At 39.4% G+C, this 25,121-nt stretch overlaps 1 protein-coding gene across 4 annotated transcripts in view; it reads right to left on the bottom strand.

Moving 5' to 3' along the window:
- The window catches only part of col7a1 (collagen, type VII, alpha 1), a 95,425-nt gene that overhangs the window by 59,474 nt on the left and 10,830 nt on the right, over positions 1-25,121 (bottom strand). For 3 of the 4 annotated variants that reach the window (XM_077528930.1, XM_077528929.1, XM_077528928.1), the window contains 10 exons: positions 8,850-9,553; positions 7,330-7,942; positions 3,215-3,287; positions 2,572-2,752; positions 2,319-2,475; positions 2,153-2,246; positions 1,913-2,071; positions 683-840; positions 302-431; positions 113-232 (listed from right to left, as the gene is read on the bottom strand). In XM_077528930.1, the coding sequence (XP_077385056.1) occupies positions 113-232; positions 302-431; positions 683-840; positions 1,913-2,071; positions 2,153-2,246; positions 2,319-2,475; positions 2,572-2,752; positions 3,215-3,287; positions 7,330-7,740 (1,483 nt within the window). In that variant the 5' untranslated portion in view covers positions 7,741-7,942; positions 8,850-9,553. The remainder of the gene's footprint in view (positions 1-112; positions 233-301; positions 432-682; positions 841-1,912; positions 2,072-2,152; positions 2,247-2,318; positions 2,476-2,571; positions 2,753-3,214; positions 3,288-7,329; positions 7,943-8,849; positions 9,554-25,121) is intronic. The other variant, XM_077528931.1, reaches the window with a different exon arrangement.

Below are 25,121 nucleotides of genomic sequence, written 5' to 3' on the forward strand. Positions count from 1 at the left end.
TCAATAAAGTGGAGACGCAGCAGTTTATGACTAGCAATATGATGTATTGAGACAATAGAAAAATAATGAGTAATGCATAATGCAAGAAAGATATCAGCCAGGTTTGTCTGACCTCGTGGTCCATAGGTAAGTTGGTATCCCTGAACAGGAGATGAAGGCTGATCCCAGCCCAATGAGAGACTGAAGAATCCGGCTTGGATTAAATGAAGACCTGAAATCCCAGGCAAGGACCCTATATGGAAAAGACATTCATTTTGCATATTAGTTTATGTTTACACATCAGTATCTGCGTATGACTTACTGGTTTGTTGATTAGCGGAAACCGATTCTCCAACACTGTTGGGGTATTGCGCAATTACAGTCACAAGGTAATCTGTTCCCGACCTGAGAGCTCGTGCAGTAAAGCTTCTCTGACTGGCAGACAGTGTCTCCTGCAGGTAAGAGCCGTTTTTTTTTTTTTACAAACAAATAGCAAAGGGAATTTCAGCTTGCCAAATTATAACCTCAACAGCATCTGCATAATAAAGACAAGGCATGTTGGTACTTAGCCTGGATGTCTGTGTTCCCCAGCCAGCACAATTAACGTAAACTATAATTAGCTCATTCAGTCTCTTTCATGCCAAAGCAATAGCAAGCCACCTGCCAAAAATAAATGCGGCTATCCCAAATGACCTGGACTCACCTGCCGCAGTTCCGCTGTGATAGGTTGACCCTGGCTAGAGAGGGGCACGTACTGGACCACGTAGCCCCTCAAGGGTCCGCCAGGTGAATTCCAGTGGAACCTGAGTGAATCAGACGTCACGCCCGTGAACTGAATTTTGGCTGGGCTGGAAAACGCTTCTAAAAGGAGAGGAGAAGTTGTTTTACGCAGAGAAGTCCTCCATGGTAAGCTGTGGTTCACTATGTGGACAAAAGTATTGAGACATATTTCCTAACCCAGGGGTCAGCAACCTTTTCCTGTCAAAAGAGCCATTTTATGTCAAATAAATAATAAACAACCTGTCTGGAGCCGCAAAATATTTGAAGATTGTGATGAAGGAAACAGTGTGTTAGTTTTAGTAGTCTAATGAACCCAAGAGCTAACAGAAAAATATGCAGCATCCAATATGTAGAGGTTCATTTTCTTCTACCTTTATTTTCTTTTCTTTTTTTTAAGTGTGTGTAATTTTTCAGACTTTGTTTTTCATACATTTTTAGACTTTTCTACCTTTGTATCAAATTTCTGACATTATTAGCAATTTTATGGACACAGTATAGTATTTTTTTCTTTTTTTTTAGTTTTTTTTTTTTTTTGTGTGTTTTTTTTTTTACATTTTTCCTGCCTTTTTGAAAATGTTATTTATAATCTTTTTTTTTTAATAACATTTTTGACTTTTTGGCAATTATGTGTACATTTTATGGTAATTTTCTGCCTTTATTTTATTTTGCTTTTATATATTTCATTGTTACTTTTTCAATGTTTTCTTTACTGCCTTTTTGTTTTCCTTTTTGACATTTATGGTCACTTTTTGGACAGTTTTAGGTAATTAAAAAAAACTCATCAACTACCTTTCGTCTCTTTGACAACTTAAAAATTTAGACTGACATTTTTTGAATATTTAATTATTCTTTTTATTTAATTATTTTTTCAAAAAATTAATGGTGTACCATTAATTCATTTCAAGGCTATTTTATCTAAAAAATAAAAATAAATATGTAAAAATAATGGTTTTTTTTTGTTTGTTTGTTTTTTAGAGCTCCACAGGGAGCCACAGAAGAGGCAATTAGGAGCCACGTGTGGCTCCAGAGATGCATGTTGCAGACCTCTGCCCTAACCAAATGAATCCATAACTTCTACTCCTTTCCTGTATAAATATCATTTGGCCCAATACTTTTGTTCAAACACCCCATTTGTTTTTATTACAGTACGTACCATCACTCGCATAGGCTCCGCCTACTTTGGAGCACACCCGGGGGCTCACAAGTGGAAGAAGAGTGTTGAGCAGTTTGAAGTCCCCGACAAAGGAGGTGAAATCACTGCTAGGCTTGGAGGAAATCTCAGCGAGTTCCGTACTGTCTGCACTCTTGACACCTGACAAAAGATGTGGAAAAAAATAAAAAATAAATCACAGACGGTCTTTGACAGAGAGCAAACTGCGCCCGAGAGGCCCACCAACTGCAAAGATGTGCACCCCAAGACCGCGCAGCTTCTCTGCTGATTCCTGCACACTGTCCTGCGACTTCCCATCCGTGATCAAGATAGTGATCTGGCAATTTAAAAGAAAATTAGAGGACTGAATAATAGCTGAAATTTTAAAGAATTGGCTGCATCTAAACACCTTTGGGACATCACGGCTGTATGTGGGGTTGAAGAAATTATCAGCGACAAACTTGACACCAGCACCAGTGCGTGTATTTCCACCCTTGTAGTCCATATTCTGCACAGCCTTGACTAGCTCAGTTCCATTAAGGTATGCAGTCAAGGTGAACTCAACCCTGGATTTACAGAAGAATAAATTACGGTAAAACATGACTGTGCTGCTTGGGCAGAACATTCTCTTATTTGTGGTGAACTTTTGCGTCATCAGTTACCTGGAAGTGTCACTGTACTGTACGGCCCCAAAGCGAATTCCTGTCTCGCTGACAGAGCTCGCAAAGGGTTTGATGATTCCGGCTATAAAGCCCTTCACCTGCTGGAAGTTAACTTTGCCGATACTGGAAGATCCATCCACCAGAAAAACAATGTCTGCTGCTTTCACGTTATTACACCTGCCTGTAAAATGGAGGATACATAAAGAGACACATGGTGATAACATTTATACAGTGTGATAAATGTAGGGTTTCTAGTAGGGATGTAACGATATCTAAATATCACGATATGAAGCTCACGATACAATAATTATCACGATATTGGGGGAGGTTGCTAATGCAAGCCCACATTGTTCCTCCACATATTGACTCACTTCAAAGCATTTTACAATGCCCTTCATCTGACAATTAGTGTATTTTAAACATAGAAGGGCCAAAACATACCTAATGAAAATTACACTGCACTAAAAAAACTAGCCACCAGAGGGTGCTATAACTGCGCAAATTGAATTTTTTAACAGATGTGTAGCTTTTAAATATCGTAAACATGACAACGACGATATTGTGGCAGTTTTAATATCACAATATCACGATATTGACGGTGTCGTTACATCCCTAGTTTCTAGGTCATTCAGCAAATTGTCACCCTGAGCTTCAGTGTGTGTCATGAATGACAGCAGCAGCGACACGATGAAAATCCAGCACCTCATCTTTACAACCTGGGAGGACACAGAAAGCATTATGTTACAAAAATTGACTTGACTTTTAAGCAAACAAAAAATGTGCTTGGAAAATCAACTTCCACATATGACTTTTGATTTGTGTCATATGAGATACATCCGGTCACTATGCTTTAAATTGGTACTAAATTATAACTGTCGAAAATATAATAATAAACAGACATGTCAAACATTAGTATTTCAAAAAATCAGGAAAAACAAAAACATTTCCCACTAATATGTATAGGTGTCTCTTCTTTCTCAATTGAGGTGATCTTGCAAAGTGGCTGAAAAAGCCATCAGCTGGGTGGCACTGCCCTCTAATGGATTATCCATGTAATGCATGTGTCAGATCATATACATCAGGTTTTAAGGGGGTTGGAGGGGCGTATTATATTCATGAAATAGATGGCTCAAAATGTCTTGTATTTAAAATATGTTTGGCTTTATTGGGTTCTGTTCAACAAACAGCTGACATGTTAGTTGAATTCCAAAATCTTCACTCTCCTCTTCGCAGCTACAGTAATAATAATCAAAACCCCATAAAAATACAGTAACGATGAGATGGAAAACAGCAGAGAGTGATTTTCAGAAAGGAATGTGAAAAACAATTCATCATTTGTATATTGCTTATTTTCATTGTGGGGGCTGCCTGCTTGGCCCACATCAGAGTATTTCTGTCAGAATTGGTCCTCATAGTTCATTCATCCTGACAGTTTTAATGACACAAAAAATGCTATCAGGTTTCTCACATTTCCCTCTGCCATCACAGCTAGAACCAAGCACAACAGCTTCCCATTTGGATTGAAGTGGAACGTTTCATTTATTGGCATAAAGACAGAAAACGGAGAATGCAGATTATATTACCTTTTCAATTCATACTTTAACTGGTAGTCTATCATCATCACTCTGTTGTGATGCTGTAGTGATGTGCAAAGGCTGCAGGCTGAAAGTTGCAGACTATAATAAAAGTCAAAAGCCCATTATTGTTATTACTTTGGTTTTGGTTATTAAATTTCACAATTTACAAAACAACCATTTTAAAATCGACAACTCTCTACACTTCCATGTTTTCTTGAAATGGTTAATTTGTGATTGCATCATCGAGTTAGGGAACTATAAGTTCAAAATTGAATTTTACAGTATGTGTTTTACTCATTGTCATCATGCAGCTTCAATTTCTTTGTGTTGAGAGCAGGAAGACGTAAACACAGCAGTTGTAATTATACAACCCAGTGAGCGGTACATGTTGAAAGCATACACCTGAACAATTTTCTCTGCTCTTATCACTCCCCAATGCCCCATCTCAGAAGCCATTTTTTTTAATGACAGCATATTTAAACTTAATTGGAGACATTCCTCACTAGTCCACACCTGGAATCTTTCAAAGGATGACCAAACCCACGTGAGACCACCTGAGGATGGAACAAAGCACATGCAGGTATAAAAGCCTCGAAGAGAACATCCACCTTTATTCAAGCGCACGAAGAAAGAGATGAAGTCTCATTGTCGAGTTTATGGCGGAAGGAAGCACACCCTGCAAGCGATTACCAGAAGCACAACTCCGGCAGGATGGCAAAGTGGTGATTTAAGGGCAAGTAGGAACCACCACAGAAACCAGAAATGGTAATTCCCTCACACACATAGCGTGTGAATGATGGGAGATGCTGTCACTCGGCCAAAATGCCATGGAAAGAATATTACTCTGGTTACTGTACATCACAGCATAACATAGCAAACACTTGATATCGTGAAATGGCTTCTTGCGGGCTTTGAGTGGCATAATCATCTGTTTTCATGTTTATTAAATGTGATCAAAGCAAACATTAGCCGTTGCGCTGCACGCAAATGGTGTGAATGATTTTAAATCTAGGTTAAAAGCCTTGTTGATTTATATATTTTATATTATTTGTATGTTTCTAAATCAAATTCACTGTATGTTCTTTTTTGTTTATTTTTAAGTAAATGTAGAAAGCTACTTTTCCTTTAGTTTTAAATCTTTTGCAAAATGTTTTCAATCTTTTTACAATGATTTAAATCTTTTAGTAATTTTGGTGAGCTACTTTTGCCTTCTCAACTTTGCCTGAATGTCTTTAGCCGTTGTGTTTGTAAATGCTTGTTGGTGTTTAGGTGAGAAGTGCTATAAAAAAAATAAAGCTGCATTGCCTTACAATCTTTAGTGATTCCATTAAATAATTTCTAAATCACTAATTTCTGTCAATAACCTTTGCCTTAATTACATTGCAAAAAAAAAAAAAAGCCAAGTATTTTTGAAACACAAGCATAACACTTTTATCTTCACTCACAGAGTGACTGTTTTATGTATAGATGTAACAATATACGATATCACGATATGAAGGTCACAATATATTTATCCCGATTTTGTGAGGAGGTTGGTGATACAAAATAGGTCACAATATTGTCAAAAAAAAAAAGAGCTAATACTAAAAAAAAAAAAAAAGACAATATTGTGCTTTTGTACATTACAGCAATGCTTAGAAACAACCTACAATCTCTAATAACACTTATATTTATATTAATATTGAGGCACTTACTAATGCACGCACACATTGAGTTGCTCCACATATGACAAGCATATTACGTGCCCTTTCATCTGACCATTAGCTTTGATTTTAAGCATATAAGGGCCAAAACATGCCTTGTGAAAATTAAATGCACTAAAAAACTAGCCACCAGAAGGTGCTAGAACTGCGCAAATGGAAATCCACCTGACTTTTTGAACAGATGTGTTGCTTTCAATATTGCGACATGACAACGACGACGACAAATTGTGGTAGTTTTAATATCGCGATATCACGATATTGCCATTATCGTTACATCCCTAATTTTAAGCGCCATTAACACATTGAGATATTTTTGCAAAATGCATTGTTGACTTCCTCTCCATGGCCACAAATTCCCCTGTAAAAATTCTCAAATGAACTTACAATCGTAACAAAAACAAAACACCCTTAATGAAGTGATCACATCCCGTATAAACGAGTCCATTCCAAATCCAAGCTAAACATCCTCTGCAACCCCAAATCTGGTCTCCTATTACCACAAGTGTTGCACAACACTATTTAAAAAGCCAGATGGACTGAAACAACCTTAAATGTTTCGTCCTTTGTATGCAACAACATGAATGAATGAAGTCGAGGACCAACTCACAAGAGTGATTTGAGCACCAAACGACACACCCATTCAAATGTTCTAATGTACAGTATGTCCACAAAAATGTTACATTGGACCAGCCATTAAGTCCTTCTTAAATGACACATCCAAGATGAGTCTAGAGGCCTCCACTGCCAAAAATGTAAGAAAAATTTAGGAAAAGATGATGATGAGGAAGAGAGGGTGAGTGAAGGTGAGACAGGGACAAGTGTCATCACCGCACTTCAAGGCTTTGCGAGACATTGTTTAGACGGACACGGCAGACATGTGCGGTCGGGGGAATTTCTGTCCCGAATGTGCCAGGCCACAACAAAGACGTGAATATTGTCAGATGGCGAACACACAATTGCAAACAATTCAGAACACAAACAGCGTAGGAGGAAGCGGACGGATGATATTGATTTTCCCTGCTCTGCATCCTGGTGTGCAAAGGACCGAAATGCTCTTGCGCTAAACGAATTCAGCTGTGTTACATTTGGACATTCCTCATTTGCATGCGCAACTGGGAGTTTGCTAAAGAAAGCTTTTTAAAAGCCGATGATGTTTAATTAAGCATCTGTGAGACACATTAAATGGCAACAATAAATATTTTGCATTTTTAGAAGATATATATCCCAGTCTTTTTTAAATTTTATTTTCTTACCGCAGGAAAGCAATACATTAAGGAGTGGTGTATCTTTGGCTACATTTCAAATTGTTCCATATGATCATGAAGAGTTACTGTTTGCAAGTATGTGCATGCAGAGCAACGCTTAACCTTCCATCCTAGAACAGAATTCAACCGCGACATTTGATTCCATCCAAAGCAAGTCATCAATAATTCATTATATATTCTCCTCATATCAACATTAACATTGTAAAGCCTCACCTGAGGTTGTTTGCTCCGTGTACCGGGCTCCAGTTTGCTGCTCTCCGCCTCTCCACCTGTAGCATATCCAGCCTGCACTTCCAACTCACTTTTCCGCAGCGCTCTGCGGCTTCGTGCGTCACCAAGTATCATGCAACACGTCTGGAGATCAACAGCTGCCGTCCTGCATCCCTGCAAGACTGCAAAATTTTTTCTTTTTTTTTTTTCTTTTTTTTTTTTAGGGGGGGTTACTGGGACAGCTTTGCCTGGTGCGGCCTCAACACAAACAGCAACATCAGGGGCGGCACAAGAACAGTTCAGACTTGTTCGGATGCCTAAAGGGGACAACTGATTTGTCCTCCTATCTCGAGTCAGCCTCCTCTTTGCCTCTTGTCCCTCCTTGCCGCATGTGCAGGAGCTTCTGGAATACATGAAACTGGAGCAAAATGACTGCCTCCATTACGATCGGTTAGGACGCTTGTTGTCATGCAATGTAGATGCAACACATAAAAATGAGGGATGTCCAATACAGGCCTATGCAGAGCTTGCTGATGAGCTTCAGGTGTGTTGAAGAAGGGAAACATCCAAAACCTGCTGGTCTCCATCCCTTCAGGACAGAGATTGGACACCATTGCTGTAATAGGTGCAAACCAAACCATTACCATGAAGTCTGATCAGGAGCCCAATTAACTCATTGGCTCCCAAAAACGTATAAATATGTTCTATTGTAAATATTACCAGTGTCCCAAAGACATATTTATACGTTTGTATTTTTGTTTTTTTCATGCTAGAGCATACAGAAGGCTTTTATGCAGCCTCTAAACTGAAGAGAACAGTTGAAGCAATGGTAGTTATTACAAAAACGGCCAGCAGGTGGCAGCAGAGTATAAGAGATCAGCCAGGGCCATGTTGCAACAAGCTGTTTTCCCCACAGTTTTACACAATTTGTGAATAATGATGAAACTTACCTATATTCTAATGCTAATTGCTAATTGCCAGTGTTTTCACCAGGAATGTAACTATTCATGGCAATTAGCTATATTTGATTGTTAATTGCTGCAAAACGGAAACAGATAGAAATATACTTTTTATTCCTGATGAAAAAAAGAGACTAATCTTTCTTTTGGTTGGTTTCATGTTTTTATAGCAATGGAACACAAAATTCTGTGGACCTTGCGAAATCAGTCAAAATGCAGTAAAATATCTGGGAGCGAAGGGGGTTGCTTCAGTGAAAATGTCTGGCAGTCAATGAGTTAATGTGGACATTGAGGGCTGAGACAAATACACTGATGGAGTGGACAGCCTCCCAGAGTTTACTATGCCACAGGGGAGCTGAACCCGGGGCACTTCGGTCACATTTCAATCAGTATATATATATATACTAAGGCCACTTCTAACAGTGAATTTCTGACACCTATTAGATCAGAACTAATTACGCTAAACTGGAAAGAACCAGTCTTCACCGGTATAATTCAAGAGTATGACTGCATCGGCACCACAAATGACAGCCTACAAAAATGATCGTCAACATAAATCAGTACCTTTCCCAAACAGATTCAATAAAATGGCGTGTTTATAATCTCTCCAAGGGCGTAAACAGCTACACAGGCAGACTGAGAGGGGCCTGAAGAAATCAGTGTGCGGCAGATGTGGATGGCGCGCTTATAAAAGCCATGTTGCAGCCTTCATGTTCTCCAGACGAGTCTTTATGAGCCTGCATTGGGATAGTAAAGCACATGAGAGGATCTGCTTCCATCTTCGCTTTGCACACAACATTCCATCTTCAAGCCACAGTTTAGCATCTTCAGATCTACTAGATGTAAGGGACACCACGGTTGCATGATTTGATGGTGGTGGTCCAGTATTAACTGCATCACTGTTCAGTGGCAGACCCATGAAAAAAAGTTTGAGTCATTGTCTGTACTGTATTCATTAAGGTGAAGCTATGCGTCACCATGTGGTGGATTTCCAGTCAACAGTCTTTTTTTTTTTTCCACACTTTTGTGTGAGTGGATTTCCTCCTGTCGTTGTTAAAAGTGCAGACTGGCCAACTCTTGTTGTTTGAGACACAGTTTAGCAGGTGTTTGCAAAATGATGTCCGCAGAACAATGGATGATGTTTTCCCATCAAGTTCTCTCTTGTACATCTGGACAGTTGCGCAGCCAGGCGTTCTGTTCTGTTCTCTAAATACCGTCTTCCTGATGAAAACCAGCAGGGACACAGTTGCCTTCCTCCATCACAGTAGCTGGGGGAGAAAGAGAGTAGAAAACAGACAAAAGAAGACTTTAATGGTAAAGTTCAAGTAAAACAATAATTGGACAAAGTAAAAGGTAGGCCATGATGAGTTATTATGGATAGTAAAAAACTTGGTAAATGCAGCAATTTAGCACTTTAACCTTTTGTCCTCATCTACTCTGCACTCTAAAAACAGTTGGGTCAAAAATAACCCAAATCAGGTAAAAAAAAAATTAAAAAAAAATAAACAAAATAATAATAATAATAAAAAAAACAATTAAAAAAAAAAAAAAAAGAGCCAAAAACTTGGGTTGGCTTTTTTATTTATTTTTTTTTTTTTTTTTAAAGATATATAAACCCAATTGGTCGATCCCTCAAATTAAATTAATGACTAACAGAGCAACACAATTTTTGGTTTCTTTTTTGTGGGGTTTAACTGAATAATCCAATTGAATTCGGTCAAAAAATGATCCCAACCAACTTTCTGAGCTCTTTAACCCAAAAATTTAGGTCAACTTAAATTAAAAACCCACAAAAGAACCAAATTTTGGCGGGCTGTTTGTGGATTATTATTTGGCACAACTCTTTGGGTTAATTGAATAACCCAAAAAGTTGCGCTGGTCCGTTTTTGGACCCGGTTTGGGTTATTTTTGACAACTGTTTTTAGGGTGAGCTGGGTCATAGAGAACCCAATTTGGGTAAAAAAAAAAAAAAAAAAAAAAAAAAAAAAAAAAGAATAAGTAAAAATAAAAAATACAAATTTAAAAAAAAAAAAAAATTTAAAAAAAAAAAAATTTGAATGCCCTGTGAACTTGGAACATTTTGACCCAACTTTCTGTTGGTCTGTATTTCTGTTTATACAAAACCACACACTTCTTTTGTGCAAAACAACACAAAGTTTGGTCTTTTTTTTTTTTTTTTGCCCTTATTAGAATAAAGTGTAATTGCACATCCAGTTCAGTAGGTGGCAGTGTCATTCTCATGGTCACAGTGTGTGACAATTTTTTAAACAAATAATTACGAGTAGTTATAGCCATGAGGGAGAGTTGGTGGTGAGTAAAATATATTCTTCCTTGGGTAAGGACCGTAAGAAAAAATAATCGAGAAGCACAACTAAGGTGAAATCATATCTTATGCTACATGAGGAGGTAACAGGGTGTTGACACGACAGCGATATTTTAATAATAATTAAAGCAATTTATTGACATGTACTGCCTAATTCTTGTCAGCGTGCACCCTGATCATTGCTAAAAATAGTGCCTGACAAAAAACATTTCCAAATTTCAAATAGTAATTTTCATGAGCTCAACTGTTCGCTGAATGATGTGGTAGTCCCACACCTGGCATCAGTTCGGTGTAGACACTCTTGCTACTATGTTGTTAACAAGCTATTCTTTCCTGTTAGACCTCATGTTCTCATTCATTCATCCATCCCAAATTGCTGTCTGAGCATGCCAGCCTGGCAATACAAATACAGTATACACGACAGTAATGACATTCCATTTTACCTATGTATACACGCAAAGGTTATATTGTGGCTACGATGACAAGTATATAACATAAGATGATTTATTGCTGCACGTACACTTGTTTAAAGTGCGTGTTTGCGGAGTGCCCGTGTTGACCTGCAGTGGAAACAATGAGAAGGCAGCATCTGACATTAATCGAGATCTTCTAAAAACAGTGTGCTAGAGTTAGCGTGTCTGAACACACTGATGTTGTGCGGCCCTGTGCGTCTAGATGATTCACCACTTGGGGGAGGGACGTTCTTTTCCTCGCTAATAGCACTGCTGGTTAAGCATCAACATTGATCAAAGACAAAATAAATAGGAATCAAAGAATGACAGAATGTGTTTGTATAGTATGAGCAACATTGCTTGCAGATGTACAGGAGTATCACATATTTGCGTGGCTACACTTTCACTGGAGGAATCTTGGCTAGCCAAGCTCAAACCAAGTTACCTTTACAGTTCTCCAATAATTCTCTATAACAATACAGGAACAATAAAACAATAAAAGTAGCTGTGTTTCTTTACTAGACAATTGGATAAGCAAACTGAGCGCACCCTAACTAGAAATTGAAATGTTAAGGAGAGAAGACCTGCACAAAACCCAAGCAAGCACCGGGAGAACATGCTAACTCCACGCAAGAAGCCCAGAATCAAGATTCGATCCTCAAATCTGCGAGACCTGCTCGCGATCCAGTATCGCCATTCATAAAATGTTGTGTAGCAAGGATTTGTGAATGGATGGCGGCATCAAGTGACTAATCATCTTCTTAAGTCTCAGACAGATGACTGAGACTTGAGTCATAGACGCACTTAATTCTTTGATCTTTTCTAATCCGTCTCATATGAACTTGATTCAAACCGCAAATAAACAAAACGCATTGACGCCCTCTAGTGTTGCATTGCAGAAGTACACATTCTTTTCATTATTGAGTCCGACACTTTCACAAAACTGAATCCAAAGGACAGTATAAAGTCAGGAGAGATGTCAGTATTTCATATAAGACCTCAGTGTGCTTCACAATAACTCCCAACTCACATTTAACATGAGTTTGAATGTGATTGGTTATTCTGAACACAACCACATATCAGTTCTGATACTTGGGCACACACTTGACTTGAACAAGGATGTGTCGACTTTTAATATCCACTTCACTTGTCATTGTTTAACAAGCGTTTCCAAGAGATATAAATACTATGATAAAATACCCAAACAGAAGCTGTTTGTCAATGGCGTTTGACTCCTCTTGTGCTCTATAGGGCAGCTATATATATAGCTTCACCAGCAGAGGGCGACAGACGACAACAATACCAAGTTTGAATTCAAGCGGAGCTAAGGCATCAAATGTTTGAAATAAGTGACCACAACTAAATGAGGGAGTGGACTCACTCAAACTTTTTGTAATTGTATGCTCATGTTAACGAGTGTTCAAACATTTTGAAGAATCTTACAAAGAACAATTAATAAACAGAAGGGGTCACACAGTAAATGTCAAAGATCAGTTTAGTCAGAGAGGATAGGACACATTTTTTGGCAAAGCTCAGTCCCATGACCTTTTTAAAGAGGAAAAAAAAAGAAAATAATCTCATCAGACAAAGACTTATTTAATGTTTTGCATCAAACGCACATCTATAAGCATGATTGAAACGGATCATTTGGTGGAGTTTCGGTTATCGTTATTCAATTGTAAACAACATCAAGTTTTCCACTGTTGAACCACTACCGCATACTTTCGCTGTGTTTTCACTTTCCACCCTTCGTGTTCACCTCCATGTTCAGACTTGTCAGTTAGTGACGCGACAAATAAAAGCTACTTAATGGGTTGCCCTTGTCCTCCCGGTTTGGGTTATTAACATTGTTATGTCGCATGTTTACAGTGCTTAAACATGCATCTGATAACCGAGAAGCCGCTGCGCTTTTATCAGTGAAAAGGAAGCGCAGATGAATAGACCCATACACCGCCATTGAGATGTGTTTCTTTTTCAATGTGCTGATAACTAAGCTCGACACAAAGAAGTGCAACAAATACTGAAGGGCTTTCCTCATCAGGGATGAGAGCGCTATTCTGTCTTCAAGGATGCGCTGAATGGACTCCAGCCTGGTCTTTTCAGTACGTAATTACAGTAGCCCTGCATGCAGGCCTTTCACTTCTGTTGGATGGGCTGTATACACTGCATACATGGATTGGACGTGATGGACGTTTCCGTCAATGGAACTCTTCTCTGTCTGGTCAACTGGAGAGTAGATATACATTGATAGAGGACCAAGAGTTGAATGTGAGGCGTGTGAATGGGAACTCAGATTTTAGTAATAATACAGATAATTTTATGAAGCTGCTCAGGATTTATTTATCTCTTTCTTACCTTTGTTGGATTACATCAAAATAATTCCCATTTTATTTGGCATCAAGCAATTTGTTTAGATGCAATATCTAGTGCTAAGATAATTCAATTACCAAAAAAAAAAAAAATTACCAAGGACTACTGTTAACTGCAAACGCACGCAGAAATTGGTGTAAAGGTAACGTGAACATTAGGTAGCTGAGTTTCAAATAGCCACCCACGATAGTTACAACATACTTTAAGCCACTTTATTGAATGTATTTTAACAAAGTATGCTAACAACAAGGTAAACATACAGTAGCTGTACAGCCAAGACTGAGACCAAGGTGCTAATGGTAAGCAGCCAGCTGCTAATGTGAGCTCACAAAAGCCAGCGCTACACTCTCATTGGTTGGCTCCAACATCACTCACCAGGCCTTTAAAGACACAAACATTGAAAGTCATGGAATGTGAGGATGGTGACAAATAGAAACAGCCCTTTAAGTTATTAATTAAGACATCAAATTGATTCGTCACGCCACTGCTGATAAGAGCATGTTTGTTGAACTTTATTTTGTAGAAGTCCTTTTTGTATTTCATCTAGTCTTGATTAGAGGTTCAAATAACGATTATTTTAATAATTAATTAATCTGTGAAATGATGATTCAGTAGCGGATTTTATCCGCAACATCCTTCGGAAAATTGGCAAAAATATAGATTATTTGTCTTCCAAAGTAAAAGTAGACATTTACGTCTTATTTTGAAATAATACAAAGATGTCATGAAAGTCTGATTTCATGGAGGACTACAGAACTAAGTGAATATTATTATTAACTTTTGAAGGCCGAAATTCTGGGGATTTCAAACGATTAATCAATTATCAAAATGATTATTGATTAATTTGATAGTTGATTAGTTGTCAATTAATTGATCAATAATGGTTGCTCTAAATTTTATTTTAATCATGTTAACTGGTCTTATCTGAATCAATTAATCATTGCATTGATTTTAATTATCTGCATTGATTTTAATTATCTGATCTTAACTGTTTTAGCCATATAGAAAACAATCTGCGAATGTAATATTCTCAATAGTTGTTGTGCATTTAGTTGATGTAGTAAGATTATTGTGTTTGTAGAGTGCAGAATGGCCATTTTGAAATTACAGATGTAAGGCAAGTGTCAGTGCGACGGTAAATCAACAATAACATACTAATGTTTTTGGAGGGAGGCCCTGCGGCTGTATCGTTAAGTGATGTCTGTCACATTACAATGCACAACCCGTTTTGTGCATGTGCAGATACTCCTCACAGTTTGGGAATTCCAGGAGGAGTCATTTGATGTGTCACGGTTTCAGTGTATGTGTGTGTGTGTGTGTGTGTGTGTGTGTGTGTGTGTGTGTGTGTGTGTGTGTGTGTGTGTCCGTACTTGTCTGACACACGATTAAACAACCTCAATCTTGGTATTCCTTCCTACCTTAGTTTCCCTAGAAGTACAGCCTTCCATCTGCTCTTGTTTATCTATATCATGTGTGTAAATTCGCTGTTTACTTGGCAAACATGCTCTGTTTTCTTGAGTGACTTTTTGTCACCCTGTCACACTCCTGCCCTGACCCTCACGCGCACACAAACACTTGTCCAACACACGTCCCGCCTGTTTACAGCATCTACACTGCGACAGACAGACAGACAGACAGATAGATAGATAGACAGACAATCATAAAAGCCTCACTGAATCTGGCATCATATTTTACATAAATAAAATATTGTGGTATGGGACAAAAATTTTATGGGCATATTGTATACTGATCTTGTCTGAATTTACTCACAAATGTAAAACATGTAAATGTATTAAATTAAATGTAATTAATATTTGTATTTTAATTTTTAAAATTAAAATTAAATTAATTGTAATAATGAGAAATTATTGTTTTTTAATGTAATTAATTTTTATTACTTAATTAAAGAAATTAAAACTGTTCTGATTAGGATTTACTGATCTAGACGAACATTTGTGACATTATAGGTTATATTGATGCACACAATTTCGCTTTGGTGGGCATTCAATCAACTCATCCAAGCATCCCATGGAATTTATGTTGTGCGCCAGGGCACAGTCGTCTCCTGACTGACTTAAAGAAGTGTCTGAAGACTTTTGTCCATATAATGTCAGCACACCAGCTATATATGAACTGTTTTAGGTCTCCTCATAGGGGTTTTTGCACACAAAAAATGAGACCGGGAGAAAGAGCTGTGCCTGTGAAATTTAACATGGACACGAGTGTGTATATAGAAACCAGTGAAAATGTCCTGATGTTTGTCCCATCTGCCTGGTCTGTTCCTCACATTGATGTGTGTGTCGAGTTGCGGGGGCCTGGCACCCATCACGCACAGGAAACAGGCCCTGGCGCTTAACACACAGGAAGTGCAGTACACACAGGAAACCGTGCCTCAACTCCTCCGTCCTGCACGCCTCTTCGCCATCACGACCTAAAAGAGGTCTGCGCGGCTATCCGCTGCAAGGCAAGGCTGACAAACGGCTTCATTTCTCTGCAGGGCTTCCAGCTTCATACACACACGCATGGTCAAGACTCACATGCCATCCCTGGAGCCAAATCTGGTTTTTGGGTCTCACGGTTCAACAGTGAGGTCAACACTGAATTATCAACACTATAAAGATTAATACGCAAGAAGCTGAGTCAGCATATGTTCCTTCTCCAGGAGTGGTAACGTGGCCAAAGAGTTTGTAGTTGTTAAAAAGATTGATTTTTCACTTCCATTAAAGTCAGTTATTAAAGTCCATTAGGATAATTAAAGTTACTTTCTCCTTTTATCCCAAAGTCAGGAAACATAAAACCGTCCTTGATGAAATGTTTCATTTCTGTAAAATTTCATTGGGGAGACCTGCACATTCAAATGAGATCCACTACAAAAGTGCTATTAAAATTACATTAATAAGAAGTCAGCCAAGTCCATCAGTTTTAATTTCCACAGAGACAAAACTGTGACCTTAATATTTTTTAATTTTGTCATTATTATTTCCAGAGGTATAGAACAGCACCACATCACACTGAATGTTGTTTCTATCATTCTTGCTTTTTTTTTCATTTCGAAGTCTTTTTTTTTTTTTTTATGATTTTCATGATTCCCCTCAAATTATGACATTTTACATATTTACCGCTAAGTAAAACTTCCAGTTTTCAACCAGTTCAAACCATTCTAATTTCAAATGGTAACCCCACAACCACCCAAAATAAAGGCCCAAAATTAAGATTTTGGGGGAATTTGCCTCTAACTTCCATTTTTGGACCAGTTCAAACTATTGCAACTTCAACGAAGTTAAGATCATTCTTATTACAAAACATTTCCTTATAATCTCATTCAGTGCCAGACATTTTCCCTCCTTTACCCTACCATGTGAATTTTATTTTATTTTTTAAAATATATAGAAATATTCATCTATACCTGGGATTAAATGTTTAGATCCCAAAAAGACTAACATTGAACGATATTGCCTGAAAGAAAGAAAAAAAAAATCTATGACTGTGTAGTTTGGTTCACAGATAAAGCGACCTACCCCGACTGATACAAGAATGACAGATGTGAAAATCGTGACGGTGAGAGAGTCAGTCACGTTTGATCGAGCCATGGGGCTTCTTTGATTCCTCTGCGCTTCATAAGAAAAGATGGATGAGGAGTTTCATGTGAGGGACGAGCAGCCGATTGTTCATGTATCCCTCTGACACGTGGAGCTGCGACTTAATTGAAAACCGACTCCTGGAGTTGCAACCCTGTCGGCCCCCCAACAGCCCCCCTGGGGTGGGGGCGACCTCTTTGGCCAAGCCCAGATGACCTTGTGTCGGGACTGGCTCGCTTGATTGATACTCACCTGGTTTTCATTTGCTATCAATCAACACGCTCCTCACATCACTGGCCATCACTGACAGGCAAGACTGTATGGAAAATAATCTGAGCATTTATTTGTTTTTCTTGATATCTACCTTAATGTCAATATATCAATAGTACACTTTGGCTTCAATCTTTTTTTCCACTGTTATTGCCACTTTGACCTATTAGTATGCAATAAAACTTCCCAGTTAACTACTGTGCGACACTACTAGTCCCAATTAGTAGGCATTATGTGCAAGTAGCTTCCTGTCCTTAAGGTTAGCTTGTCCAAACGTTTATTTGATATCCTGGATATCAACTTAGCGGGGAACTCAACCCAAGATGTCAAAGTGTCCTGTTATATTGTAAATGGGCATATCTTCTTTGACTGATGCTGTTTACTTAAATGTACTAAGTATTTATTCTAGAAAAAGACACTAAAACACTGCATCTACTCACTGACGGGCACCATATGTTACGTGCTAGAATTCGCTAAAATATGACATCTACTGTATCAGCCCTTCCGACTTACTATATGTGCTGACAAAAACAGACAAATTGTTGGTAAATAATCAATGACAGTCTACATGTGGGTCAAATCCACTTATCTTGCCAGCTCATGCCAGACAGCCATTCACATCAATCCTCACTCTCTTTAGCAGCTAGCGGGTAACAGCTAGCTGCCTTGGCTAAATGCCCACAACAGTTAGTTATCTTCGATCCATCTCTACACTTAGGCTACTCAAATGTGTGTGGCATTATGGTTGGACAAGTAAATGTTACTAGTGTGAAGCAAAACTGTGCACTGGTTGACAATTATGTGCTAGCATTGCAAGTGACATTAAACTCTAGTTAGCATAGAAGTACGCATGTCATTTAGCTACATTTTGGCAGAAATGGAGTTCACTGTGGGAATTTGACAATATTTATCTTCATATTCAATTCTTGGTAAGTTTTCTCAGGGTATATTACGATATCTGTAACAAAGGTGCACTGTTTTACTGCCCGCGGTTTACCACAGATGCCGGTAAGCTCCCTCCTGGCCTAGCTTTCTATGAATGAAACGTGGAAACTGAAGCATGTTTGGTGACCCAGCTGGCAGCATCGAATTAAACTCCCCTGCCTGGCTCCAGAGTTAGTATCAGCACGTATGGGGGTGTTCACAATTATATTGTTGCTCAATAAATGTTTGACAATATTAGTTTGTTAAAATTAAAACCTCTATCTCAGCCTCTCTCTCGCATTATCTCTATTTCAACGGGATTTTACAGTAAACGTAGCCAAACTACAGCACTCTAGTATATGGACCTTAAGATTCATATTCAAGCTATCAAATACATGATCAAGACTTAGTTTCAAAAGTCAAAATCCCTGAATGATTTAGGTCACGATAGATGTGATGTACCATTTGTGTGCGCCAGGTTCCTCTTCCATCTACCTGAATCTGACAAAAGATCAGTCTTTCCAAAAGCTCCTCATCTGTTGCTGTATTTTGTTACTCCACTCTGCCTTACTGAACATGTGTTCTGAGCAGCATCCAGATGGACGCATGACCTGTATAAATAGGAATGATCATGGGGAGTTCTGCTACACACACGCACGCACACACATATCTGCACAGAGCATCCCAGCCCTAATGGAAAAAGTGTGCGGTTGGAAATCTCCTGAGTGCTCATTTTTCCATATGTTGAATGTTGGAATCACTCCACTCTCAGCACGTTTTATGGCAATGACAGTAGCCGAATGTAAATCAGTCCTCATAGCGAGTGATCAAGCATGTCCGACTCGCCTTCCACTGTGTATAAAGTTATTCCACGCAGCACCCCACAGCAGTGACCGCTCCCAGAGTCTGGCTGATCTCCACGAGCCTAATGAGCCAAAGAGGAACGAAGGAGTCTTAACAGGGCCATTACACGCAAACAAGACTCTATGTTTACACCCTGGCAATATAACAAGCCTTTAAAAGTCACCCATGTAACCTCGATCTCTCCATTTTAAACAAGTCAACATGGAAATGGAACCTTGCAGTGCGGCATATAAACACCTCTGATGGACACAGTGCAGCCGCGAAGGACAACCAACCACAAGCGAATGAATGAATGACGACGGTGGGTTCAAGGTATTCACTGTAAAAATAAAAGCATAGCAGCTGATGGAGGCATTAGTGTGCGTGTACAACCTTCTGGAGAAATTATGAACTGTGCATCGTAGTGAGAAGTGTAATTTACTCCCAGCTATAGCCTGGACTCGTACCCCGAATCCATGTTTGCATATTCCTTTACCATTTAACCACCAAATCCGGAATCCATTTGAATGGGTTAATAATTATAATTTTGCCGGAAAACACATGATAATCCAAAAAGTGAAAAATCCAAATTGATCATAATTGTCGTGGGAATGGTTTTCCAAAGTACTTTACGAAGCCTCAAAGTCACTATTTGAAAGCATTGGTGTGCACTAAGACTGTGGCCGCCGCGCTAATGCCACCTCCTCAAACACCGAAATTGTGTTACTTTAAGTTTAAAATAATTTGACCTTCAGGGTCCCTCTCTACACACTGGCACTGCAAGCCCTTTATGTTTACACGTTTGGTAAATTTTAAATCCATCTGTGCTGTGTCAGTCGTAGCAGCTAGCTAACGCTAAGCTAACCCCTATGAGGGTTCATCTCTTTGGGTCCAGTGACCAAATTTGCACGCCCCCAAGGCATTGATACACTACCTTGATGAGATTTATTGACTTAACAGTTTAATATAGCATTAGCCTGCTAAACATTAGCTAAACATTGCCATACACAAGCAAACATCTCCAAGAGCACATGCTACAGGAAGCTGTGTGCTCCTCATATACGTAGCCTACAAATCGAAGCATTTCTCTTAGCTGAACTGTTTACATATGTGGATGTTAGATTTGTTTTAATCCAATCAAATGTTAGCCTGTATTTGCTTGTCAACCTTCAGGGCCTTCAGAATCAGTTATCTACCGAATGCACCTCCCACCACTGCTCTAGCATAAGGAGGTGTACCTAATGAAGAGGCCCGTGAGTAGTTTGTCCAAACTGGGCCATATTTACTCATCAAGACTAAGAGAACAGAGAACGACACACGTGATGATTTCCATTAGTGTCACAGTGAATGTATTTAAAAGTGAGGGCCAAATGAAGGCATGGTCATGCGGGCCCTTGGGGGCCCTGATTCAAAAGGTTAACTGCCTTGCAAAGTGCTGTAGGCTATGTCACAAAGGCTACATAAAAGCGACCATTGTTGGGAAAATCATAAAAGCGACCATTGTTGGGAAAATGTGACAATTGTTCAAAAAGGATTGTCATGATGCTTGCTAAGCTCAGGCAGAGTACTACCCCCACCCCAAAATCCTTCATCTCGTCCTTGGTAGATTGGCTAATATTTGAGAGACAGCCTCATCCAGTTGTGGAAGAGTTGTTGAATTAGTGTTACCAGCATTTAAAATCTTGCTCTATAACTACTTCAGTACGTTACCATAGTAAGAGGCAATCATAACATGGAGTATCACTGGGAATGCCATAAAAGTGTCATATATTGTCAAATCTTGTTCAAAATATAAAATGATCAAATTATCTGACCTCGACTTCGGAAGGCAAATCCTGGCAAGTGAAGCAAATTAGAGAGTGCAAGTATTGGAGCGGCCCATTTAAAGTGCAGCCTGTCACATCCTCCGGCTGAGTATGTTGTGGTATGCGGTGGGTACGAGCTCAGTGCCTCCCCTGGGAAATATTGTGTTACAGCTGCTGCTTTTTAGATTACAAGCGGGATTCAGGATACAGCGGTGCAATGTTGGTTTGGATCAGCCGCGGATCAGGCCGCCGAGTACTGAGGTCACAGTTGGATAACGTCCCCTTCCTCAACCTCCTAGCTGTATTTGCATACTTTTCAGTTGTAAAATTGACATTTGTTGTGCTTTCAAAATGTTTACAAAGATGAGTAAAAGCTTAGTGGTGGGTTCCGAGTGGTTTTGCGCCAAAAGAGAGGTGTGGTAGCTGCACGGCGATGCCTCGCATGCTTGCTTTGAGCGGAGGAACGTTTCCTGCTTTTGCAGGAAACTCTCATATTGGAAACAGATTTCCTCCAACACATGATTCAAGCCAAAGCCCGAGTGGGAGCGCAAACAGAGGAAGGCCTTCAGGGAGATAGCAGCCAGCAAACTCATCCCCCTCTGGAGTTAAATGCTGTTTCCTTCATTATTTGTGCACGTTTACAAGTACATATTTTCTCCCCTGCTTCTCCTCCTCCTCACTCAGGGTTCATGTTTCACTGTTTTGCTTTACAAATGTCAACACACGGGTGCTGTGCCTGAGTGGAGGAGGTCTACGCCAGCTATGCTAGTGAAGGCCCGAGCAAAGTCCCGGTGAGACGGACGGGCTGGGGCCCAAACGTAAATACAGCATGCGACACACACACACACACTCACACTCGCTTTTAAACACTCAAGGGGAGGAAGTTATCGTCTATGTGTCGGGGTGCGAGCAGACGCTCATCTGTTGAGTGTATAAAAGTGTCAGGAGAAAGCCCGGTGACCCTGGACTCAACCCAAACAGAGTTTTGCGCTGAGCGCAGCTTGCAAAAGATGTATGTTGGGCATCTGCACATGCAGGAATAAGGATGCGATATTTGTTTGTTTTGCTAAGACCTGAAGGGTTCACTAACGCAATTTCATCATCCGTGTGTTCTCACTGCCTTTTTAATCAGTTTGTCATTAAGAAACACACATTTACTAAAACAGCTCTTGTCGACCACCATGCACGGCAGAGCAGCTGCCATGGAGAGTGCAGGTACCTCAGCCGGTAGCCTCAATCATCCCTCGCAGGGGCTGTAAAGCCGGGATTACCATGGTGATAACCTTCAGGTCAAAGGAAGTGTGCCAGGGCCGGGGATCCCCCACACTGCAAGCAACGTGTGGAAATTAAGATATCTGCAATAAGTTTGATTATATTATCTTTTTAATTGCATCCATTTGCATCAATTTAATGTGCAATGCCTGCTTTGAGATCCTGAGATTCTGGTTGTTTAATAGTAGTCTGTCACTGAAATATTTAAAAATTTACAGTTTAAATCCAGAAAGTGATATAATAAATATTCACAGCATTTTCAATATATATTTTTTTATTAATAATGTATTCATTTTTTAAATTTACTTTAACTCTCCTTGTACCAGGACACTATACGTTTGAATTTTCATTTAATTGTACTTCCTGATAAAATTTTTTCTCCTTGTCAATATTGTCTGTAATTACTGGCTGTTTTAGCTGTATCAAACATTCACTTAAGTACCAAAATATGATCCGATAGGATACTTGATAAAGGGATTTTGTTTGTTTGTTTGTAAAAAAAATTTGGGCAACACTGCATTCTAGAGATTGTGTACATTCTTGGTTTAAAATTCTTCCCTGGCCTTCCTCTGTACAATTTTCATCCTATGCTCATCTTGATCTTGTCTCGGTCTCGACCTCCAAAAGTCTTGGTCTTGTCTTGGTCTCGATACTCTCTAGTCTTTATAATTTCTTGGTCTCAGTTGGTGTGGTCTTGAATACAACACTAGCTGTTACTATCGAATCTTTTTAGAATTTACTATTCTATACACTATTCCATCAACTATTCGAGAAATCGCCACGCCCCGTTTCGAGAAGGAAATCTTTAAGTCAACCAATTGTTGTTTTCAACTTAGCCAAGCTAGCTGATTGTTTTCCCCGCTGTAAAAAATAGCATACGATAATAATACTGTATAAATTTTACGTCAAGTGTGTATCAAACTGGCAGTAACCAAGAAGTAGCTCTCAGCTTAAAATGGGTTTTTGACCTTTGCTCTGAACTGTCCACCACTGTGAAAAAAGTAGAAATGGTTGTTAATCTGTGCCCTGCAACTGACTGGTGATCAGATTCCAAATTCCATAGAAAATGGATAGAATTAATAAATTGTGCATTCCACATCTTTGCCTCTTCGCATTACGTTTCTCCAGCACTAACCCTCTTCCCTGCTTGGCCCACCTCTTTGTCTTTGTCCTACTGCGTTGGTGGGCCAGGCCTCATCTTACCTTCCAGGTGGAGGTATCCTAGCAACCGGGCATGAGCTGTTTCTGCAGGCAGATGCGGGTATGAATAACATCCGCCTTCATTAGCATTTAAATCAATCAAAACATATCTGTTTTTCCCTCCGTGACGTGTTTTAATTAAACACACTCCTCATGATACCCCCAAGTCGCCACACGTGCAACAAGCCACTGAGGGCGGAAGGAACCACTGGAGACAGAACAAACGCGCTTAAGGCTATGAAAAGGGAAAAAAATTTCCATGTACTGTATGTCGCGTGTTTCTTTGTTGCTTTTGAATCCTATTTTATTCCAAGGAGATGTACGTTGCCAAAGAACATTTCTGGACAGTTTCGGAGCCTCACCAAGTCTATATATGAGCATCAAAATCTCCACTAGTGCTTTAGTTTGGGTTCACATTGGAAGATTTGTCTTGGCAATGGCTCACTGATTAAAAACTTGGAGGGAGACGAGAGAAACACAATACACTCAATCCTCAAAATTGAGTCCGTGGTCTAACATTTCACTTTCCAGTGCTCTGCCAAGAGCTTAGTTTGCAAAACTGTCCATCATGATTCAGTGTTTCCCAATCTTTATTGATCATATTCAGAGATGACTATATGAGCAAGGGCATGAGTTTGTATGCCACTAACTCGTCTATAAATATCACAGTGGAAAACAGACATACGCCTCTTTTACCTCACTTCCTATTTTCATTACCCCTCCTTCTTTATCACAGTAAGTCATCTTTCCATCATGCAAACCTGACGATGCATCGAGTTGACATAATTATGCAACTGGTGCTGGTGAAAGCGCCTCTCGGTGCACCTGGACGCCATGGGAGGTGAGACTGCTGCACAGTGAATTATAGCACCTCTTGTTCACACCTGTAATGAGGTGTTTGCCAGCTGCACCTGGGTCGTGTCCCTGAGTTATAGAGCTGTTCCATTTTCTGATTTATATACAGTATAAAGCTCTCATTAGGAGCTGGATGCATGGCTATGATAGGACAATAAGGTTAGTCGATCGAGTCTAGCATGATTTTAATATACAAGCAGGAGGAAAGCCAGGAGGAAAGCCAGGTCAAAAATGCCTAAAATGGCCGTTTTGCTTGTCTACATGGCAGCAGTTCCTTACAACATTTTAAGTCGCAACAGAGCTGACAATGCCATTATTATTGTTTTTTTGTTTGTTTGTTTTACATGACAGTGAGTCTTTTTGTAGTACCAAAACTGACCTGTGAGAGGCAGCATGCTGCCAAAGAGCAGCCACATTGCTGAAATAGTAGTAAAAGAAGAAATAGAGAACACTATACGCTAGGCTAACCATTAGCTTATCTGGTAGCTACATTTTGGTGGCAAACCCTTGTCCTTGTTATTTTTATTATGTCAAATACTTTGGAAGGGAGAGACATTACACAAACACAACCAGCTCCAATTTCAGCTCGCTTCCTAATTGGCTCGTTCCATTTCACTGAATAATCAGTCTTTGGTGCTTGGCAGACGTTTCCCTGTCACATCTGACTCAACGGTATATGTACAGTACATGAATATGATAATCTATAATGATAAATCAAGAGTCATCCAGGTTTGAATTTAACATAGAAAATGGCTGTGTTTATCTCCTATAGCATTACATGCTAACGTGTTCCCTTAAATTAACCTGTATGTCTTTTTAGCTATTAAGATCCAATTTGTGACAGATGTTACAGCTTCGACAGATGCCCACACTCTCTGAGTGACATTAAAGCAGCAGCATTGTAATTTTCATTGATTTAAAATGCCATTACAGCATCTTGGCCT

This window comes from Festucalex cinctus, chromosome 8 (assembly GCF_051991245.1).
Source record: "Festucalex cinctus isolate MCC-2025b chromosome 8, RoL_Fcin_1.0, whole genome shotgun sequence".
In the NCBI taxonomy this organism is placed as follows: Eukaryota; Metazoa; Chordata; class Actinopteri; order Syngnathiformes; family Syngnathidae; genus Festucalex; species Festucalex cinctus.